General features: G+C 49.5%; 2 protein-coding genes across 13 annotated transcripts in view; one reads left to right on the top strand and one right to left on the bottom strand.

Moving 5' to 3' along the window:
* The window catches only part of Irag2 (inositol 1,4,5-triphosphate receptor associated 2), a 45,335-nt gene extending 31,678 nt beyond the window's left edge, over positions 1 to 13,657 (top strand). For 5 of the 6 annotated variants that reach the window (XM_055605569.1, XM_055605567.1, XM_055605566.1 and 2 more), the window contains exons 11-21: positions 81 to 144; positions 239 to 266; positions 957 to 1,097; positions 2,627 to 2,761; positions 5,484 to 5,631; positions 5,733 to 5,776; positions 9,589 to 9,651; positions 9,759 to 9,811; positions 10,067 to 10,168; positions 11,844 to 11,948; positions 12,456 to 12,955. In XM_055605569.1, coding sequence (XP_055461544.1) covers positions 81 to 144; positions 239 to 266; positions 957 to 1,097; positions 2,627 to 2,761; positions 5,484 to 5,631; positions 5,733 to 5,776; positions 9,589 to 9,651; positions 9,759 to 9,811; positions 10,067 to 10,168; positions 11,844 to 11,948; positions 12,456 to 12,699 — 1,127 coding nt within the window. In that variant the 3' untranslated portion in view covers positions 12,700 to 12,955. Of the gene's footprint in view, positions 1 to 80; positions 145 to 238; positions 267 to 956; positions 1,098 to 2,626; positions 2,762 to 5,483; positions 5,632 to 5,732; positions 5,777 to 9,588; positions 9,652 to 9,758; positions 9,812 to 10,066; positions 10,169 to 11,843; positions 11,949 to 12,455; positions 12,956 to 13,605 lie in introns of those variants that run through there. The other variant, XM_055605570.1, reaches the window with a different exon arrangement.
* Positions 12,875 to 14,160, bottom strand: part of Dnai7 (dynein axonemal intermediate chain 7) — a 39,928-nt gene continuing 38,642 nt past the window's right edge. For all 7 annotated transcript variants that reach the window (XM_055605563.1, XM_055605562.1, XM_055605558.1 and 4 more), the window contains one exon: positions 12,875 to 13,713. In XM_055605563.1, the coding sequence (XP_055461538.1) occupies positions 13,450 to 13,713 (264 nt within the window). In that variant the 3' untranslated portion in view covers positions 12,875 to 13,449. The remainder of the gene's footprint in view (positions 13,714 to 14,160) is intronic.

Here is a 14,160-nt window from a genome sequence, read left to right as displayed (position 1 = left end):
ACTAAATGGCGGACAGCAGCAGTGGAGGGAAAGGGCTTTTAGATATTAACTGGGTTAATCACATGCTTTTCTTTCCACAGAAACTGGGCTTTCCACAGCTCCCAAAGCGGCTGTGAGGCTAGCTACCTTACAGCAGAATGAGAAGTAAGCCCCCACCCCCAACCCCCTGCAGCCTATGCCTAAGTCTTCCTTGTTCTGTTGGGCTGGATGTGAGTAAGTCCTTTCTCTCCCTCTGCAGCACTCCAGCTAATGAGAAGGAGGTGGAGGTGAGTCTAAGGCAAAGCTGGCCTTCCTTCTCCCGTGCTCCCTCCTTCCTCCTCCCCTTCTCCTCTTCCCCTCCCCTTCTCCTCCTGTGCTCCCTCCTTCCTCTTCCCATTCTTTCCTCCCCTCCTCCTTTCTCCTCCCATGCTCCCTCCTTCTGTTTCCCCTCCCCTTCTCCTCTTCCTCCTCTCCTTCTCCTCCCATGCTCCCTCCTTCCTCCTTCCCTTCTCCTCCTGTGCTTCCTCCTTCCTCCTCCCCTTCTCCTCCCTCCCCTCTCCTTCTCCTCTTCCCCCTTTCCTTCTCCTCTTTCTCCTCCTGTGCTTCCTCCTCTCTCCTTCCCCTCCCCTTCTCCACCTCCTTCTCCCCTTTCCTTCTCCCTTCCCCCGTTCTTTCTTCCCCTTCTTCCCCTCTTCCCTCCCCTCTCACTCCCCCTCTACCATCTTTCCTCCTCTCTCCCTGTTTCTAGCGCTCCCCCACCTCTATCCCCCTATCCCCTTCCCTCCCACCCCCTCGCCACATGTCAGAGGCCCCATCCATGGCTCCAAACAGTCCAGTTGCAAGATTAAGTTCAGGCAAAGCCCTGGGTTCTGGCCCAGGATCCTAGGGGAGAAGGAAGTCCCCACTTCAGCCCTGCATGGGTGACTGGAGACATTGGGTCCCTAAAGTCTCTCTCTGTCCTCCTGCTGCGGCCACAGGCAGAATTTCTCAGGTTATCTTTGGGGCTTAAGTGCGACTGGTTCACGCTGGAGAAGAGAGTGAAGCTTGAGGAAAGGTCCAGGGACCTGGCAGAAGAGAACCTGAAGAAGGAAATCACCAACTGCTTAAAGCTCTTAGAGGTGCGTGGACGCTCTGGATTGCTTCTGAGTATTATATTCCTCGTGATGTTATTTTAAATAAATTGTTTTCTTAGCTTACTTTTTTTGAAAGAGTGTCAGTAAACGGAAATAGAACTGATTCTTTAGAATATTGTAATTTTTGCTGAGCTTGTTAATTTGAAAGTTTTGTTCTTTTTTTATGGTATACTGCAGATAGAAATCACACTGTGAACAGAAATATTTCCCTCCTTAGTTTCTATTTAGGATTCTTAAAAAAATTGTGTGTGTGTGTGTGTGTGTGTGTGTGTGTATGTGTGTGTATGTGTATACCTAACTGCATTGGCTACAGAACCAACACCATAGTGTGTTGTATAGAAATGAGGACTCCTTGGCCTGTTCTTGGTCATAGAGGGAGGGCTCATCTTCTGCCTGAACTTCCTCTGAATGATACCCAGCCAACATGATGGCACCTCTTTCAGAGCTCATGGCGCTTGGGATTTGGACAGCCTTAGATATTTTCTCAGTCACATAGACAGTGAGAAGTACCTTTGTCTGCTCTCATCTCTGTTCTTCATCCCTGATGGGATCCCTTGAAAAGGCATCACCAAGGTACAGTTCATGAGTCTGTGAGAGGCATAACAGCATGGGCCCAGCCAGCCTGACCACACCTATTCTTAAGAGAGGAGACTGGTTATTCCTTGTGTTCTGTGGCAAAATACCTGACGAAAGAAATGTAGGGAAGAAAGAATTTATTCCTTCTTTATATCTGACTAAAAGTTTGAGAGCATAGTTTGCCATGGCCAGAAGGCACATGACAAGAACAGCCCAGGCCATTTTGTCAGCTGCAGGAGGCAGGTGGTCACATGGGACCCAGTCAAGGAGCAGAGAAAGGTGAATGCTGGTGCTCAGCTGGTGCCTTAGTCACTGTCCTAGTGCTGTGCTAAGACACCTGAGGCAACTTACAGAAGAGCTTCCTGTGCTTACAGTTTCAGAGAGTGAGTCTATGACACACGTCCTCCAATAAGGCCACACCTTCCAGTCCTTCCCAGATAGTTCCACCAATCAAGGACCAAGGATTCAAATGTAGGAACCAATGGGGTTCATTCTCATTCGAACCACAGCTGGCTTCCTCTCTTTCCTCCCTTTATTCAGTCAGGGACCCTGGCCCGGGATGGAGGCCCCTGCCTCCCGGTGGTCTTCCCTCCTCTCTGGAGGTACTATAACTGACACGCCCAGTGCCGTGTCTCCTGTGTGATTCTAAAACCAGTCTCGAACCAGTTCAAATGACTGTGATTCTCCTCTAAATGCCAGCTTGTCCCCACGTGCCACATTCCACTCATGGTCATTGCCGTGGAGGAAAGCCATGAGTGCACCTGGGGGGAATCCAAAAGGAAGGGACTGAGAAGCGTGTACCTGAGACCCAACACAGATAGGATTATTTTTATTTACTGCTGGGCCTTGGTGGTGCCTTTAGCCTCATCAGATCCAAATGCAGCTTAGTCACATGAGAAGCGCTGTGGGGTCGTTTCAGTGCTTTGCTTTCCACACAGTCACTGACTCCCCTGTGTGAAGAGGACAACCAGGCTCAGGAAATCATCAAGAGACTGGAGAAGAGTATCATGGTTCTCAGCCAGTGCACGGCGCGCGTGGCCAGCCGGGCTGAGATGCTGGGAGCCATCAACCAGGTAACAGGGAATCTAAGGGTCTGCACTCCCACGGAGCGTGGCTTACGTTTCTACAAGATTTCAGAATGCTTCAGTGCACGGCCAGGTGCTGGTTTAAGTCTCTGAACCCAGCACTCTGATACACAGGCATGCGGGTGGGTCCCTGTGGGTCCAAACCCAGCCTAGTTTACACAGAGTTCCAGGCCAGTCAGGGACACATAGTGAGACAGAGAGAGGAAACAAGGTAGAGATGGGTCAGTGATGGCCCCATTGATGGACTCAGGGCAGGAGGCACAGCCCTCCCACGCCAGCATTGTGAGTTTTGAGAGCGTATGCGGAGGGTGAGCTGTGAGCCCTTTTCTCTCCCAAATCACAGTAGACCAGTAGGGTCTTTCTTCTTGAAAACACCCGCAAAGGGATTGGAGGGAGTCACACCTCAGTGCGGATGACAGATGATGATGAGCCAGGAGAGTCCGAGGGCACAGACCTTCATCAGCATCCTGTGTGCTGACTGAGCCTCTGACGCAGCCTGAACAACCTAACTACAGCTTCAAGGGCGTCTGCAGACGCAGCTGCTGACTGGAGTCTCCTTGCTCGCCCCTGTCTACCCACCTGTCTGCTTGCATTTGCGTGAAGTACACAGAGCCACAGAAAAGCAGAATTTCTGACTTCTTAAACACACAGGAGAAAACACTTCCTTCGGAAGACGTTTAATGTGTTGGAGGCTTTAGTCTGACAAGTTGTTATGCATTCTTCCTCATTGCCAACCCCTCACTGGGGGATGCTGATCATCTTTATTTGGATTAAAGTTGTGTAAGCACAAGGCTTTAAAAACCCAAGTGCCTCTGTGAGCTGCCTCGTCCCCTCACCTGCTTAGCTTTGTGTGTATATCTATGTTTCTGAGCCACACGATTAGCAGGCGGCTTTGTGATAATGTTTTCAGTCTTAAGCATGTCCGGTGCTTCTGGCTATGATGATAAATGTGTAATGTGTTTGTGAGTCTCTGCCCCTCAACCCTTCCCCTGTCTCTTACTTTCTCATCATCTTTCTTGACAAGCTTTAAACTTCACAGTCAGAGCTGGTCTTCGCTACCTTGGATGAACCCTCTACTCTCCACCTTCCATATTCAAACCACTGATCTGCCTGCCCTTGTCAGAACAGGAAGCACTGCGCCTGCCCGGTGTGACTAAGCTCTTCGCTCACCACCTCCCTGTGATGCCTGGGAGCCAGTCCCTCCCGAATCAGCTTCACACCTTGTCCTCAAACCACCATTTGTCTTCTCTTGTGTTCTCTGAGAAAACTGAGAAGATCCAGAGGGAGGGAGCTGCCCTAGGTTTGAACCTACCACCGGGCTCTACACATGCTGGCCTCCTTCCAGCAGCTAAAGACGGCCACTCTACTGCCAAAGGCAGCCTCCTGCCTGCAGACAGGACCCCACCTTTACCCGCTTACCCAGCTGAACCCCTTCCGCTCTCTCACTTCTTTCCCGTCTGAGAAGTCATTCCCACTGTCACATTGTTTTTAAGACAGTCAGGAGGCGGTGTAAAGCCACCTCTCCATTGGAAAGGAATTAAATCAAACAGTAGGAACGTGCTGGGGCTGAGTGGCCCCAGCACGTCCCAGCACCTGGGACAGCACCAGTGAGATGGCTCTAAGCTAAAGGCTAGCCTGAGCTGCACAGCAAGGGACACCTTCTTAAAAATCAATGAGCAGCTCTTGCTTTCCTCCCTGACCCAAAGCCTCTGCTTTCTCTGGCCACCATCTTGCTTTTCTGTCACCTGGTTCTAGAACAACTCTCTTGATGGAATGATTCTGAAGGCTAGTCTCTCTCCGCTAGCATTCTCTTAAACCTAGCCGGCCCCAAGCCTCTACAAGCCTGCCCTTACCTCTGCCACACATGTGCACCCATCAAGCCCCCTCCCTGTCCCCCCCCCCCCCCCCCCTCCCCCGCCCCCCGTCTCCCCCCCTCCCCCCCCCCCCCTCCCCCCCCCCCCGGGCATACTTCCAGGGCCAGCGTCATTCTTCGCCTTCCTTAAGCTACCCTAAGCCCTGCTCCTGGAGGCCTCCGGTGCTCACACGCCTCGCCCCTGCCTTTTCCCTCTCTGTTAAAGGCTGCTCCACTCCACCCAGGCTGCTGACCAGCCCCATCCCTCCTCTGGGGACTCCTGGAACTGAAAAGCTGAAGATCCCTTTCTGCTCTGCACTCAAGCCATGTGCTCACAAGACCCACAGTGGTTCCCCTCATCCTCTGCCTTGAGGTCCTTGAGGCCCATACGGGGCTTGACATGTCTTCCCGGATGCCCAATGCACCTAGCATCCTTGAAGCCTCAGACCCTCCACATGCCTCCCCACCCACTGCCTCCCTCCCTTGGTCTGCGTGGTCCAGGCCAGAGCCCAGAAGCAGGGGAGGGCTCTCCACACTCCTGTCACCTTCTGCACCAATGGACAAAGAGTGTCCCATTGCTCTGCCTTCAGACCATCTGCACCTAATCCCTCCAACGTTATTCTTTGATAAGTCGTGTGTTTATGTGTGTGTCTGTGCACACGCATGTGTGTTCTGCAGTACCCGTGTGGAAGAGCTGGCTCTTTCCTCCAGAGTGGATGGATTGTAGGGATGGGACTCAGGCGGTCAGAGTTGCACACAAATGCTCTGACTCGCTGAGCCATCCCGCCAGCCCTAAACGTGTGCTTTAACTGAGCATTAGGGACAGTGTCTCTATCTGAGCAGACGTGGCTCTTGCAGGAAAGCCGAGTGAGCAAAGCAGTGGAAGTGATGATTCAGCATGTAGAGAACTTGAAGAGGATGTACACCAAGGAGCACGCCGAGCTGGAGGAGCTGAAGCAGGCCCTGCTGCAGAACGAGAGGCCTTTCCCATCCCTGCAGGACGAAGGTGACAGGCTCGAGGGGCAGCGATGGGCACAGACGCACACACAGGGGAAACGCACAGAAAAAAGCCCTCAAAAAACTAATGTGAAATGTTTTTCCTTTCAGATGACTGTCAGATCAAAAAACGTTCTTCTTCTCTAAATTCCAAGGTAATTGCTGATTTCATAATTAACAAATGTTGGTGAAATGCTAAAGAAATGTTAAGATAGTATTTGAAGTTGTATGCCTTTTACGGTAAGGCACATGACTGATTTAAATTTATGTGCATGGGTAGTAGATTATGTTTGATTTTTCATTACATGTCCAGGGTTATAAGTTCAGTTGCAATTAGAAAATACAAACAGAACAGATCTTATTATTATTATTAGCCCTTTAACTCCAATTTAAGGAATCTAAAGTATCTGTCCTCTGAAGCAAACACATTATATGACAGCTTGCTTTTAGACTGGCAGTGTTTGTAGTTTGAGAGCACTCTAGACAAACAGAAAATATCTGAACGAGTCTTTTTGTGAATAGCAAATACTAATACCTAATTTCTTTGATACTATATGTTTCACTGTCTATGCTATAAAGTAGAAAAAGGTTTATTTTAGTCAATCTATTTTATTTACTGAGTATTATTTCTCTAGGGCTGTACCCTGGATGACCCCCCCCTCTTTAAACTACATTTTCAGAGCGCTCTAAGGCTATAAGAAAACCTTGAATCTTAACCTGTTCTCCTGGCCAGTCAAGAGTCTGGCAATTGTCTCTTTTTACCCGGCACCAATTACACTGTTTGAGTTAGCTTAGGAGCAGATACCCCATGAAGATTCCTGGAGTAATGGCCTCATCTGGCTAAGCGCTTATCTGTTCTTAATGATCTCCAGGGCATAAGGAAGACTTCCAAATAGTGGCTAAAGTTAATTTTAGGATTTTCCTAAAAAGACTCAGACATGGTTTTCTCAGGATAAGACATAAAATGAATCATATTGCAGAAACTCCACAATAATGCAACACGCAGAGACCAAAACCCAGAAGTTACAGATAGATGGACAGTGATTGCAGCAACCCACTCAGCTTTGCTGGAACTGTGTCAAGCAGCCATGCTGGCTTCCTGACTCTCGCCATTTCCAGCGGATATGGTGTATCTGCTCATATGGTTTATGAGGCACACCATTCTATTTCCTGCTATGTTTGTATTCTATTTCCTGCTATATTTGTATTCTATTTCCTGCCATGTTTGTGTGTCAGTCAGAATGGCCCAGCAGCACAAGGAGAGCCAGCGTAGCAGTCTTTGCCTCAGCCTCTAAACCAAAGCTGGGACCAGGCAGGCAGACAAGGGTCAAGCAGAGTCTCAAGGTCCCTACAGACGTGTCCCTTCCCTGCACCCCTTCCCCAAAGCCCCACAGCCCTGATTCCTCCTTGAGGTCTGACGTCTCTACTTCAGAGCCATGCATCATCCTTAGCAGAAAGTCAAGTCCCCAAGCAAGAGAATAGGTCAAGTCACTCCCCCTGCAAAGTTCTCCCTGAAGGTCTGACATCTGTTTTGATTATTAATATTTAATATTGATTTATCTTTTAGTTAAACAGCAGTGATTGCCAAACCAGCTGTATACCCAAATCACCACCCAGAGACTAGGATTTATTTAGTTAACGTAGAGCACAATGCTGGGCAATAGTTACTACATCCTAAGCCTCCAAACACTCATAGCTTCCTCCCAGGCAGATTTCCCACATTATACTTGCTTTTTAGTCAAGTAGTAGGTCCGGTTCACTTCTCCTGTTGTTTCCAGGTCCTCGCCTCTGTGATCTCTCCCCAGATCTCTCCTCCTACTCCTTCTTCCTCCTCCTCTCCAGACCAGGATGTCCCACCCTATTCTCTACATTGCTCAGCATTGGCTGGTTGTTTTTATTGGCAACACAGAGAACAAATGGTGGCATGTTTACACAAACTCAAGACAGGTGATGCTTAGAGTAAGCATCACAATGCAGTGTCCTGACTGAAACCAGGTAGTGGGGTAGAGAAATCAGCATGTGAATGAACAAGGGTAAATTGTATACATCCCACAAGTACATTACACCAACGTGCAAGGCCTCCACTTTCCTGGTGGAAAGTGAGATAGGGACAGAGCCTAGGTGCCTCCAAATCGATCTAAAAACCAAAAGTCTTAGAGGGTGTTGTATAAGGTGAGCCTAGGGTGGTACGCACGGTCAGGAGGGCTCTCCTGCGTCATACCCAAAGGTGCTCCTCACTGATGCCCCAATTAGGTTCTTAATGCATCCAAGCTGACACTGGAAAAATTAACCATTTTAATTCCTTTACTTAATTTGCTACATTTAATTTTGTTGTTGTTTTTTTAATCCCTGGGTGGTACTTATTTAAGCTATACAATACTATATAATACTCTCCTATGCACATCTCAAGGCCAACAGACACATTCATTTGTTGAAATAGGACAACTCATTTATGATGAAGTCTAAAAATGTTCTTTCCAAGCAGTGCTTGGCCTGAGACGGGAGAATGGCCTGCATATGAAAGAATCAGACCAACCATATAACCTGTATTTTTTTTAGTTATCATAAAAACCTGTATTTTTAAATTATAGGCCCATGTCAAACTAAAGTCTCTCAGTACTTTTCTAGAGGACAGGAGAATGTGACAGCCCCTCCTGACCCTAGCCATCTGCACAGATGGAGATAAGGAAATGAACAAGCAAAGACCTGGTTGCAGAAGAAAACAACACTGTCTAGCAGCGGATCCAGATGGTCCTAATTCCCCTCCCAAATAGCCCCTGGCCTTTTGACTAAAGGCACATAGCCCCCGCTTCTCAGAGAGACCACAGGATGAGCAGATTGCTTTTCCCACCTTTAACAATGGCCTAGTCTGACCACAGGATGTACTAATCCTTTCCCCACCTTTAACATAGCTGAATCTACATGTATCAGGAAAGATCAGATATCCCCCAGATGTCTGGGACAGAATTGACCAGACCCGGTACCCAAAATAGACCCTATATCTGCCCCCATGCTGTCAGACCTGTAACCCCCTCTGTCCCCTTGCTTTTTCCTTTAAAACCCTGAGGCTTTCCTGACTCACTGCTGACTCTCGTCTGAGTGCAGAGACAGCCCCAATGCGTGATGGCTTGAATAAACCTCTTACGATTGCATCAATTAGGACTCCCGAGTTCTCTTCTCCTGAGTTCCCTTCATCTGTCTCCCATAAGTTAGGCTCTTGTTGGGCCTAACACATAGAATGGTGGTTGCCCCAAGCTGAGGGAGACGAGAGTAAGTGCTAGGCCTGGGGCACTGTAGCTCAGCGGACTGGAAGTATGTGTTAAGCAGCTGTGGGGAAGAACTTTGGGAAATGTTACCGCAACGTTTGAGAAGAGAGAAATGTTTACCCCAATTTAGGTAACACATCACAGGAATGTATATCGATGCCTCTTATTTCCCCAGCAGTATGTAATTTTTTCCTGAGTGTTAGTTAAAACAAATCTAGCAAAAGTTCCATGAATTTTAAATGTATTAATTGAAAAGTTTTCAGGAGAGTCTGTAAATGTGGCGAATATGGACTTCCTCTGGAGCTGGGATTTCCTAAGCATAAAAGGAAAGACAACAAAGGAGAGATGAAAAACACAGTTTTTCTTCTATAAAGATATAGGGAAAATAAAAAATGGCCATAAATATAAGCGTTTCTTGGGACAGACACACATGGGGACTCACTAGCAAAGGGTGCAGTGTAAGCCGGAAACAGATGAAGGAAAACCCAGACAAGAAACATCCTTCTTGGTCAGCAAAATTATAAATTCAAGGCTGGTGGAGACGGAGTCTGAGCTGATAAATAGTTCTGAAAGGTGATTTTCCATGTGAGATCCTCCAGTGTCCAGCTGCTGCCTGCCTGCCAGCTGTGCGTGGGGCCAAGCCCCACGGCAGAGGATACTGTTCTCAGAAGTCTCTAATTGCACCTTTCTCTCCTGGCTAGCCATCTTCTCTTCGGAGAGTGACCATTGCCTCTTTACCCAGAAATCTTGGAAATGTAGGGATGGTGAGTACACTCGTAGGTCTACTGCCTAAAAAGAAAACTCATCTCTATGACAAAAACATAATTCCTTCACATAATTCCATCCTGTTTTATGATTTCTCAAACCTCAGAAGGTGCCTGGGATGGAAAATAGTGACAGATTCAGCCGGCGGTCAAGCAGCTGGTAAGTGAGACCTGTCCCACCCTCTGGGACCCCATGGCAAGCTGAGGGGTTGTCTCAAGCACATGAGCATTTCTAATAAGCTTTGAACTGTTCAGAATGTGAGCAGCAGAAACGTGAAAACCCCACTCAGTCATGGCAGTTGTATGGGGAATAAGAGTTCCCTGGACACATTCCCAATTTCTGCATTGACACAAGCAGTGAGGTCCTGACTGCAGGTCCAGCTTTGTCTAACATGTAGCCGTTACCTTTGTGTAGGAGAATTCTGGGCACAAAGCAGAGCGAGCACCGCCCCTCTCTACACCGGTTCATTAGCACCTATTCCTGGGCAGACGCTGATGATGAGAAACGGGAAGCCAAGTAGGTGACCGGTATCTGCTGAGGGGACAGGAGCCGAGGTGGGAAGTGGTGGTGGCTTCAGCTCTGGGAAGAAGAGAGCGTTTGCAGGCCAAGACTCAGCTGTGAACCACTTTATTCCCGTTGTTTGGGAACACAGTGGTTCCTCTGGCCTTCTGTCAACATGTTAAATAATTCCCTGGGATTTCTCAGCCCTCGGTGTGCTATCACCAGAGCCCCAGGACAATCTCCACCACCTTAGAGTGCTAAGCGGGAATGAACATAGAACATACCTGCAAATGTGATGTGCGCCCCTTTGTGACAGACAGGCGTGCTTGTCTGTCTCACGTAACAGAGAGCTGTTTCAGTCTCTGATCGGCAATGCTTTGTCTTGCTGACCAATGGGGACTGCTATGTTTCCCTAGCTGTCCTCAAGCTAACAGCAATCCTCCTGTCTCAGCCTCCTGACTGTCAGGATTACAGGGGTCACCACCATGTCTGTCTTCTGGTTAGCAAATTTAAAAAGTTAAAATATGCTGTGTGCCTCCACAGAGAGGGTAGAGCGCAGATGAGGTAGGCCGTGTCACTGCCTCCCCTCGCCCCACCCTACTCGACTGTCTAATCACTGTTAAGTCGTCTCCCTCGGGTCTCCTCATTTCAGGTGATTTTAAAGTCACCGAGTGCCTTTCTCAGCCCTGAGCACCAGAAAGAGACAGCACAGGCTTCTTGCACGTCCTGGGATGCCATGCACATTATAGGGACAGATCTGTTGTGAGCTCCGAGGGGAACCAAGCTCTTCCTTCAAAGACTTACAAAGTCTTTGTAAACAGAGACCAAGAATTAAGAAACTCATGCCTCTTCCTCCTTACACACCATCCTCTTTGGCAAATGTGGGCATCTTGAGCTATGATTTAAAAATTCATATCCAACAAGGAGCTATGAGTTACAAAGGGGAGTTTGCTTAGGTGCAGGAAGCCCTCTTCAGGTTGTTATTTAAAACACGCTCGGCTTAGCCATTTCCCAAGGCGCTGAATACTAGTTCGCTCCAGCTAGCTGAGCATCCCAGATAATTCCATATGCTCTTAAAACAAAGATATTTAGAGTAATGACACTCAGACTGTATCCCACCTAGACTGATCCAAAACACTGACAAAAACAATCCAGAAGAAGAAGAAAAGCACGTCCGGAATCCTCTGCTCGTAGGAGACAGAGACAGGAGGATGCTCCAAGTTTGGGGTCAGCCAGGGCTAACCATGAGACCCTGACTCAAAACGGAAGTTTCTACTAAAAACAAATGCAACCAAGTGCTTATAGAAGACATTAAAACATGTTACTAAACTTCTACTGGGTATTCATCACCTTAAGAAGTGTGCCATCCACATACTTAAAGTATGTTAAAGAGGTACACACTTATCCAGGAGATTGACTCGGACTGGTTAAGACTGACTTTTGAAACTCTTTGTGCATTCCCTCTTGTGGGTGTTACTGACCAAGAGACTACAGAGAGCTTATTTTATCTTCCTTTTCATTTTAATTCTTATTTATTCACTTTACATCTGGGACAGAGAGGCTGTTTTAAATTCCGGTAGGTTTGGTAACATTCAGAAGGTTGTATTTGTAGGCACTTTGGTTCATAAGTGAACTTGCTGGTGTCTGTCAAGTGCAGCACGTTGTCATTAGTGTCTGAACTTATTTGCAGAGGCAGAGATGCCCCCGAACAGCCAGAAGAAGAGGCAGTGGGGAGGGCCAGGAAGCCCAGCCTTTCTGACAGGAGCATCCACCCATCCTGGGGCAGCAGCACCGTGTAAGCCACCTGCGGGGGGGCGGGGGCGGAGGACCCAGGGGAGCCATGCTTCACAGACCGCTTCACAGAAGGGCACACTGGCCTGATATGGCTGATGAGCCATGTGTGGGTCCGGTCCACTGCTTCTAACCCTGTTCTACACCTGACTCTGGAACCTGACTCTCGACCCAGGCTCTCCCGGCCTCCGGCTTCAGCGGCTGCTTTAAGGACACAGTGGAGGTTCCGGCTTGGGCTCAGTGTGGAGACTAGTGCAGGGACTAGTGCAGCCGTGCGTGAGGCAGATATGTTTTGAACGTCAGCACAGAGGGGCACAGGGCCTGGCGGGAAGTGCATCCACTCTGCTTTGACTGAAAAGATGAGTTGGTCAGGAGTCAGTGCCTACACTTGGGGAGCAGGCTGTGCCCACACCAAGAGGCTCCTCCATCCCGTCCTGACATGGCACTAAGGCAGTGTTGGCGGGGTGCCTCAGCCCCTCGTGTGACCTCCCCTTCTTTGTGTCCCCCACAGCTGCAGCTCAGTGGCCTCCTGGGCAGCTCACCTGCAGGCGTCCTTCCCAAGGGCCAGCAGAGTGCTCTGGCTCTCCATGGTCTTCATCCTGCTGTGTGCAGCGCTGATGAGCCTACTCACAGGCCCGTTCTTCCAGGCAGCCGTGGAGGCTGCACCCTCACAGGAAGGGGACACCTGGGTGTCTCTGGAGCAAGTCTTGTGGCCATTTACTAGACTCAGGCACAACGGGCCTCCACCAGTATGACTGCCCCACAGTTGACTGTCCCTTCTGGTTTTAGCATTTCCCCCTGAGATTTGTAAACTAATAACTTTCTAGTGATTGTGGTGCAAAACTAGGGTGCTCAGAGCAGCTGACATCTTTTCATTCCCCAACCGGAGCACAGGGAGGAAGTGCCACCAGGGAGGGGAGCCACCTGGGCTATTTTAATGAGTTTCCTGAGAGGGAAACACGATTCTTTATTGCAATATATCAAAATAAAGACCATTCAGATCTTTCTGCAGAGAAGCTTGAATAGAGTGCTTTTAGGTCATCTGTAGCTTATCTGATATCTCAGCACTTGGAGAAATACCCAGTTCCTCCCAGACAGAACAGGCTCCTACACAGGCGTGAGGACTAGGAGTAGCTGAGGTCGAGGGGTAGCTGAGGTCGAGGGGTAGCTGAGGATGAGGAATAGCTGAGGATGAGGGAAGCTGAGGTCGAGGGGTAGCTGAGGTCGAGGGGCAGCTGAGGTCGAGGGGTAGCTGAGGCCGAGGGGTAGCTGAGGTCGAGGGGTAGCTAAGGATGAGGGGTAGCTGAGGTCAAGGGGTAGCTGAGGATGAGGGGTAGCTGAGGTCAAGGGGTAGCTGAGGACTAGGAGTAGCTGAGGACGAGGAGTAGCTGAGGACGAGGGGTAGCTGAGGCTGAGGGGTAGCTGAGGCCGAGGGGTAGCTGAGGCTGAGGGGTAGCTGAGGTCGAGGGGTAGCTGAGGACGAGGGGTCGAGGGGCAGCTAAGGACTAGGAGTAGTTGAGGACGCGGATGGACAGCAGCATGTGGCACACAGCGTCAATGAACTGGCAGTCGGAACCGCGAACCCTGTCCATGGCCTCCGGGGAGGCGAAGTCCTTCACCATGTGGTACAGGGTGGAGTGGAACTCCGTCTCCTCTTTCAGGGTGTCCATGAACACGTAGCTGTCCTCCCTGATGCCGAGCACCCACGCTCTCTCGCCGTTGAACATGAGGAGCCGGTCCTCCGCTTCTTCCAGCAGGCCTTCCTTCACCTGGGAAGAGTTTGAATTCTGGGAGTTACGAAACACACCCCAAGGAAGGAGCTGTGGGGGCGCAAATGGCCCAGCTGGGTAGGGCAAGCTGGCTCGGCCTCCCACCATCTGCTGAAAGTGGTGTGTGGCCCCACTTCTGAATTGCTTCATGCCGTGAAACCACACATCGAGGTATTTACGGAGGGTCTGTGTGTGGACCCACAAATGGTAGCCTAGCACTGACTCTGTGCCCAGGTTCTGCTCTGAGGGCACAGTGGGGTCCTCGCTGAGCCTTGGGGTGGAATCCTGGCTTCCCGCCCAGCTCAGAGAAAAAGGCAGTCAGCTTAGAGGTTGAAAAAGGTGTCAGAAGTCCCGTGGAAGGCCTGGCCTCTACAGAGGACTCACTCTCACTCTCTATCACACACACACACACACACACACACACACACACACACACACACACACACA

The sequence above is a fragment of the Psammomys obesus genome, unplaced genomic scaffold (genome assembly GCF_907164565.1).
Source record: "Psammomys obesus unplaced genomic scaffold, mPsaObe1.curated_primary_1811, whole genome shotgun sequence".
Taxonomy (NCBI): domain Eukaryota; kingdom Metazoa; phylum Chordata; class Mammalia; order Rodentia; family Muridae; genus Psammomys; species Psammomys obesus.
Note: the sequence above shows the minus strand (reverse complement) of the source record. Positions and strands in the feature narration are given on the sequence as shown.